This window comes from Oryzias latipes, chromosome 3 (assembly GCF_053564925.1).
Source record: "Oryzias latipes strain Hd-rR chromosome 3, Olatipes_Hd-rR_3.1".
Classification (NCBI taxonomy): domain Eukaryota; kingdom Metazoa; phylum Chordata; class Actinopteri; order Beloniformes; family Adrianichthyidae; genus Oryzias; species Oryzias latipes.
This window is the reverse complement of record NC_136239.1, coordinates 27,912,257-27,920,000: the sequence shown is the minus strand read 5'-3', so window position 1 is coordinate 27,920,000 and position 7,744 is coordinate 27,912,257. Positions and strand designations below refer to the sequence as shown.

The following is a 7,744-nucleotide window of genomic DNA, read 5'->3' as shown; positions in this document are numbered from 1 at the left end:
AGGAAACATGTCCATGAAGCGATAGCTGCGCAGATACCAACAGAAGCCCATTTGAATGAATGAGGAAGACATTAGAGAAGAATAGCTGGAAATACAGAAAGTTTGACCTAAAGATGCAGGAGAAGAAGCCGTTACCTCAACCAAAGGTACAGATCCAACACGTCATGAACAGCCTCCAGGTGAACCAGGTCCTTGATGTTCTTGGGTGCAGCTAGAGGCCAGCTGATGTGGCGACAGACCCAGCTGAAGGTCAAGGGTTCATCTCGACTGAACTGCCTTGCAAACTGGGGAAAAACAAAACAAAAAGAAGAGGCACAGACCTGTGCAGTTCATCACTTAAACCTAAACTTTTAAATAATCATTCCAGTGGTTTTGTCTTCAGATTGTATTCAGCCTTTTTGCACTTTGGTCCCTTTATTATTTGATATGGACTCCAAAGGTCACTCGGCGCGTGAGGTTCATAAAATACAAAAGCACAACAGCAATAAACTCCTTTTACACGTGATGTCAAAACACTGACAGAGTCCTTTGCTACCTTTCATAAAGAAATTTCGGTCACACTCATAGCTTCCATCTCGACTGGCATGCGGCTGCATGTGGCCTTACCTTCAGGAAAGAGGTGCACACGAAGGACTGTTTTTTGTTGATGGGAGCGGTGCAGAAGACGTAGCGTGACCTCAGGTTGAGCGGTATGTGCTGAATCATGTCAGCCAGGAACTTAAAGTCATCAATGTTGCAGACAAAATACAGACCGTCCACTTGAGAGAGGCTGACAAATATGTCCTGAGGAAAACAGACAAACATCAGCTTAACTTAAGAAATATAGACACGTGACTTTAGGCAAAAAGACTTTGTAAAATAAAGGGAAGCTCGTGCTTTTAAAAATCATTGAAACTAAAAGTTTGCCATTTTTTTGGGAAATACTTTAAAAAGCTGATTAGCCAAGAAAATACATGAAATGATCACAAAAAAAATAAAATCTTTTATTTTAGCTTTCGCCCTGGTTTGCAAAGTTTTCTTTTATGGATAAGGAAAAGTGATGTTTCACCGTGAAGCTTCAAAATTCATCTTCACAAAAATCCCTTTACATTTTTGTGCAAACCAAGATGTGCAGCTTTAGATTTAGTCTTCAGATCAGTTAAGAGATTACTATGGTAATTGTCAGAAAACATGACTTGACATGAAAAGCCATGTAGATATGTAATAGTTGCTATTTTTGATCAAGTGTGACCAAAATGTGAGCCAATCAAGATAAATGCAGAAAAACTATGGACTAGTAAAAGTGAGTTGTGATTCCTCTTTTTGTAGCCTTGCTTTCCTTCAGCTTTCAAAAAGTTTGATATTATCTGCTATTTTATAAGTTTTTCATCATCAAACTGTTCAGAAATATGACATCTCTTCAGCCAAAGAGTTAATTTTTTTCAATCACTGCTAAACTTCACTGGAATTCCACAAGAGGGGTTCAAATATGGAATGGCAGGGAAGACATTACAAATTTTCAATCTATTAAAAAAAAAATCAAAGCGATTATAAAGGGTGATATAATCAACAGATATAAGAGAGTCAATAAAATGTATTGATCTGTATCTTTTTTTTAAAACTTTTGACCATATTTGATAGTTTTCGGTGTATGTGCCTATTTTTTGTAATTAAGTAAAAAAATGCTTTTATAAATTTATGTTTGGATTTTACTGAAAGAAGTGTCTTAGACTCAATAAGGAGCCCTTTTCGAACTTTGAACATCGTCATTTATCGTTATACTGCTGATTATTTTTTATTTTATTAGTTTGAAATAAATACAAAAAAAAACATACATAAATAAATAATGAAAGTTTCAAAGAAGAAGCTTTAAAATGTTGGTTTCTATTTTATGGTTAAATATCTCATGGTGCTGAAACCAACCGTGACACGTTAAAAAAAAAAATCAATAGCTGAAAGTGCAGCCTGGTTGATCCACCAAAAATCAATACTTTAAAATGGTTTGCTCATGTTTTTAAAATTTTAATGCCTACTTCTTCATATGAATACGTCATTCTCTTCCTGGAATGTTTTATAAGGCAGATCATTTTGCAAAATAGTGCACACCTAACATTTTTGACATTAGTTTTATTGTCTGCCTTACAGGATTTTCAAATGTTTTTCGTAAATGTAGTTTTATTTTCTTAAAAAGAGTTTGAAAAAAAAGATATGAAGTAGCATAACTTTTGTCATATATTGTATATTTAAGTAACATTTGACTCACAATGAGGTTAGAAAGTGTGGCATCTGGCAGATGATAGGCAAACATCTCGATCTGTTCTGCAGTTGGATGCAGACCTGCAGTCTGAAAGGAGGACAAATACGTCACTTCAATGATTTAAATACTACTGGACGTTGCAATAATGCACATGTCCATAGGAATGACCTCAATAGGATCCACGGCGTGGCTGAGGATTTCCTTCAGGACGGGCAGGTCGTCTCTGTGCATGGTTGTAACCTCACCCTCTTTAAACTTGGAGGAAAACCTGCAGCAGCAAAAAGTGGCATCATAAAACAAAAACCGAAGAGGATCATCTGCATCTGAAAAAGCAGCAGACTGACCGTCCTGCTCGGCCAGCGATCTGAAGAGCTTGGGATGTGCTGATGGTCTCCATCTGTTTCTCCCCTTTTTCATTGACATTAGGCTTCACCAGAGAGTTAAAGATGATCCGCTTTATGCTCCTGGAAGGTGGGAGGGGACAATGTGGATGAAAAATGATTTTCTTAATAATCTTCCACTTAGCAGCTACTTCAATATCAATCTTCCTAAAGTTCCACACTACAATGTTCCTCACATTTGTAACTACCGGTAAGTGCTCTTGTGTAGCAATGAACGAATCAAAAATAAGAATCACAAGCAAACTTCTGCTAAAATGGAAAAGCATAAAATTCATTGGAGGTCAAATGTTTTGGTAGAAACACTCACAGGTTGAGGCCCATCCCAATAGCATCTGTAGCAACCAGGATGTTACAGGGGTCATCAGGGTCATTGAACTTCTTGGCCTGGGACAATTTAGTGCCTAAAAATAAAAAATAAACAAAATAAATACTTTTTTTAAATTGTTTTTATTAATAATGTGTGTTTGTCCAGAATTGTATTTGCTGACATGGATCATATCTGACTGATGTTAGGAAAACATGCTACAGAATTAATGAACACATGACAACAATGATCTGTTTGACATGTTGTGTCAACAAAAACTTTAATATGTGAACATTGGAAAAAAGTTATTACAATTTTAAAACTAGGTTCAGTGGCCCTAAAAGTAGCCGGCACAAATTCACCGCCTGTGAGTGAAATAGTCGCAGACTTTGAGAAATATTCGCTTTTGTTTACTTCGTGGATGCAGCCATTTTGGCGTAGGTGGCCTTCATAAGCACATCTGTGATTGGTCGATATGTCACCGAGGTTGCAAGCATCCTTGACATCAGCCATTATCCTTACATAGAAAGGTCATAGTCATTATGTTGCTGGATTCATGGCGAGAGACGCCTGAAAAATGGCCTTGGATGGGAGGTTCTGACGGTGAATGACAGTGCTTTCTTCTTTCCAGCTGTTATTGATGTGGTAACTGTCGAAATCTTAGTGAGATTCTCCACAGCTTTTGGCGAAATTACTGCATAAATTGTAATACTTCATTGGTTCACAGGGGATTGGAAGAATATCACCCAAATGAAGCTGGATCTGTACATCTCTGCACTACTATTTTAATGTACTTGGCAAACTCAGAAAGAGGTTTTTTTCAGTTTGGAAATTTTAAAACTCAATGTGGAAAGAGCACTTGTTTGTAAAGTACTAGATAAATATACTTGAATGTTACAAGTAAGTTTACTTTACAAACAATGGTCTTTCGGGTTTTAAAGACTTTAAAGTTGCAGAGTACTTCTGTCTCTTAACCCTTATAGCATATCTGAAAGGGCTTTCCATGTAAAATTAGCTATTCTTTATGACTTTTTTATTGACACGAGTAATGATGTTATGAAAGCTTCTGAAGCTTTTCCAGAGCTGCATGAATTGAAAACGTGTTTCAATAAACCTCATGGCTGTTTTAAAGTCCAGACTGATGGTCTTATTATTAGTTTGAAAAACAATGTAAAAATCTTTCCGAAGCTCTTCAAGCTGAATATCAATGATAGGTTATAAATCTATGAACATTGACTTTATGTGCTTCTAGGTTTGAAATAACAATATAATTCAAAATTCATCTCAGCGTTTGCAAACACTCACCTGGAGGTAGACTACCATAAATGACGGCACATTCGAGTCCTTTGGCTTCAATCTGTCTGCTTATAGAGTAGATGTCATTTTTACTGAAGCACACAATGCAATCTCCTGGTCTCAGGTTATCTAATGATTCCACAGCATGATTCAAGATTGAGAATGGAGTTAGGCGCTGGTAGGTGTGGACCTGCAGAGAGAGGAGACGTGGTTATAAAGGGGGGGGGGGGGGGGGGGGGGGCAGCATTGCTCCAGAGGGAGAGGGCTCAACTCATCATTCAGCTGAGCAGCAGCCTCACCTCCACCTCCTCTCCTGTGGTGTACATCAACTCTCTGATGAAGTCCACAGCTGCAGGTTCCCCACACACATGGATCTCATCTGCACACAGACCTACACAAACACACAAAGAAAAAGTGAAACGTTTCATGAAACAAAAAGTTGAATTCATGAATCAAATGTAAATATGTGACAGGATCTCTGAACGTTTTGATGAACGTTACAAACCCAGCAGCGCTCTGGTCCATGCCCAGCCCCTGGAAGGATCTCTGATCATTTGAATTTCATCAATTACAGCCACTTCATCTGCAGAATCAAAAGCACAAGTTTCCACAAATGCCTCATTTTCAACCTCCAACATTAAAAATGACAAACCATCTGAAAAGAAATGCGAATGGTTCTGAATCTCCAGTAGTCTACATTGATTTATTAGAATAAGAAGAGGTTAATTCTATTAATTCAGTGTCTTTTTGATATTTGTGAAAACTTAACGTAAGCAGTTCTATTTAAAAGGCAATACAATAAAAAGAAGCTACAGAGAGATAGAAACTATTGGTTTGAATAAAATAACTTCAACCTCTATTATTACAATTAACCTCTCAACTAGTGTGGCCACATATTACAAAAGCAATGTTCACAAAGCAAAAAAATATATAAATATATACCAAAAATGACACCCAAATTAAAAATGTTGTGCAGTTTAGGAGGTAAAGTACATTTAGATTGAAAACAATAACTTAAGGGCAGTAATAGTAATAGTTTATGATAGTAAAACAACAAACAAAAAAAAGTTTTTGTTTGAGTAAAATATTTATTTTGACTTCAATCTTTATTACTAGACCTGATAAGATGACAAGTGTGTTCCATGATATGTTCCTATTTTTATAAGACCACAGGAAAACTCACAAGGTGTGGTGACACTGCACATCTCAATGGTGCACGCAACGTGTCCAGCAGCTCGGCCGTCCATGTCCATAAAGGTTCTCTCCTCTCCAGTAACCAGGTCACAAGGAACACCCTGGAAGCATCACAAACCCATTAATAAACTTACACAGAAAAATAAAATAAAGGCAAAATCACAAATGTAGAAAAAGTATCCCATTAAAGGCAACTTTTTAAGATCATTCATGTAAGTCTGACCAGCATTTAAAACTGCACAATACACAGCAATAACCTATTAACTATTGTAAATCATATAGTGGAGTTAAAAAGTTGTGTATTTGATCGAAAGGTGTGTTCTGTTTGTTTAGAAATAACCTAGTTTTGTGTTCATAGTTTTATGGGCATGTCCCACCGCAATTTACAACTTCAATAAATTGCAGAAGAGCTAATGCATGACGCAAATTCTAAACATTACATGGCATCCATGTGGATATCTCCTTCAAAAAAAGAAGAATAAAGATATAACAATGCTCCCAACACATTAAGTTTCCAGCTCCGCTATTCAATTACTTTATGCCGTTGGTTTAACAATGCAGATTCACCATCTATTGGGATTTCTAACCTATTTTTGTTTATATGTAAAACTGAATTTTATGTGTTAATTTTTTCTAAAACAATGGGAAGGGTAGCCAAAACAAGCAACATACAGCATTGTTACTCTTCTCAAAGATCTCATGGGCCAGCAGTTTCAGCGGCCCACAGTAGACTCCAGATTTAGCAGCCAGGTAGCGCTGGATGGCATGATAGGTCTTCCCACTGTTTGTAGGGCCAGCGTGAAAGATCACCTTCCTCTGGATGGCTCGAGCCTCGGGATACCTACAACGAACACAAAAATATAGTTTGATGTCAATAGAGCCAACCACAATGCTAACTACTTATTGATGTGTGCTGTATATGGTGGGATTTCTCTAAATCCTACCAGTTGGCCGGTACTCTGAGGTCTGAGATCTTTCTGAGGTCATCCATACAGTCCAGCATTGGAAAGATCTGTTTGGCATGACGCATGAAATAGGGGTATATGTCATCAATATGACCTTAAGGGGGGAAAGAAGATAATGTCATCAATAGAACAACATTTTTTAAGTAAATTTACAAAAACCCAGCTTCAAGAACAACACCACTCACCTGCTCCAAAACAGATGTCACTGAGGATGATGTGGAGATCGGCAGAAAGGGATGGCATTTCAAGGACATGCTTTCTGAAGCTGATGAAGGCTTGGTGGAATAGGCGAGCTTTAGTCACAAACACATTCAGACGAGGTGAACAGTGAGTTAGAGAAGGTGGAAGCTTGCATCTTTCTGTAACATGCAATAAAACACTTAAAACACTGAGCTTCATTGGGAAATGCAAATTACATCATCTATCAAAGTATTTTTTAAAATGCTCAAGAATGAGTGTCTACAGAGAAACAAAATGTTAAAAAAATAAAGAAACATTTTGAATTAGTAAACTGTGTAGAAAGTGTGTCAGAAGATGATTTAGTTTCATTTCCTCACCATCCAAACCCTGATCTGCTGCCAGCTTCTGCATCTCCTTTCTTTTGTAGAAACGGTTCAAAATCTTCAGCAATTCATCTGAGTGATAAATATCACCAAAATGCAAAATTACAAGCGCTGTTTTTGACGAGCAATACATCTATAGACATCACTGTATTTAAATAAAGAGCGTAGGTGGACAACCAAAGACAGATCAGAAGCATTAATAAACAATTCCACTGTTGAGCAAAGTTTTCGCACTTTTATCGAGCGTCTGGGTCAGCTCTGCCCCCACACTCCCCTCAGCAGGGGCCTCGGTGCTTAAGGAGAGGGGTACAAACAGCGACGTATCCGGAGGTTTGGGGGTTGAGCTGTTGGAAGAAACTTCTCTGCAGCAAACCACAGAAGTAGCTTGCTGATGTTGCCGGAATCCCACATGACAACTACTAGTACTTGCTGTGATGCGAGTCGTCTGTGCTTTAATGTGGCGTTGAAGGCGGGACAAAACGTGGACACATCGGTTTACCGACATCTCCACAATATTTTAAATTACGCGTGTTCACTTTTCATAGCAGATTGTCATGTTACATGATGTAGAACACACCACAAGCCCCAGCAGAGGACGGTCAACGTACATCTCTTCCTGATTAAACAACGTGGGAAAGGACCGGTCTGTCTTCATATATGCCTGAACTAAAAGTTATTGGGAAAAAACAAATTTTAACGTAAATAAAACTTACGTTCCCTTACTTTTCCGATTTATAAAATCTGTTCAAACAATTCTTAGACAAATACATCTTTATTTATTTTTG

At 37.7% G+C, this 7,744-nt stretch overlaps 1 protein-coding gene across 1 annotated transcript in view; it reads right to left on the bottom strand.

Annotated features, from left to right (window-relative positions):
• Nucleotides 1–7,596, bottom strand: part of supv3l1 (SUV3-like helicase) — an 8,491-nt gene extending 895 nt beyond the window's left edge. The window contains exons 1-16 of the mRNA XM_004067360.5: nucleotides 7,194–7,596; nucleotides 6,954–7,031; nucleotides 6,582–6,689; nucleotides 6,376–6,490; nucleotides 6,104–6,272; nucleotides 5,421–5,532; nucleotides 4,743–4,820; nucleotides 4,537–4,628; nucleotides 4,247–4,427; nucleotides 2,945–3,038; nucleotides 2,581–2,700; nucleotides 2,405–2,504; nucleotides 2,243–2,323; nucleotides 607–783; nucleotides 136–284; nucleotides 1–25 (exon numbers count right to left, since the gene is read on the bottom strand). The exon at nucleotides 1–25 is cut by the window's left edge and continues 895 nt beyond it. Coding sequence (XP_004067408.1) covers nucleotides 1–25; nucleotides 136–284; nucleotides 607–783; nucleotides 2,243–2,323; nucleotides 2,405–2,504; nucleotides 2,581–2,700; nucleotides 2,945–3,038; nucleotides 4,247–4,427; nucleotides 4,537–4,628; nucleotides 4,743–4,820; nucleotides 5,421–5,532; nucleotides 6,104–6,272; nucleotides 6,376–6,490; nucleotides 6,582–6,689; nucleotides 6,954–7,031; nucleotides 7,194–7,464 — 1,950 coding nt within the window. The 5' untranslated portion in view covers nucleotides 7,465–7,596. The remainder of the gene's footprint in view (nucleotides 26–135; nucleotides 285–606; nucleotides 784–2,242; nucleotides 2,324–2,404; nucleotides 2,505–2,580; nucleotides 2,701–2,944; nucleotides 3,039–4,246; nucleotides 4,428–4,536; nucleotides 4,629–4,742; nucleotides 4,821–5,420; nucleotides 5,533–6,103; nucleotides 6,273–6,375; nucleotides 6,491–6,581; nucleotides 6,690–6,953; nucleotides 7,032–7,193) is intronic.
• Between the last annotated feature and the right edge of the window lie 148 nt (nucleotides 7,597–7,744).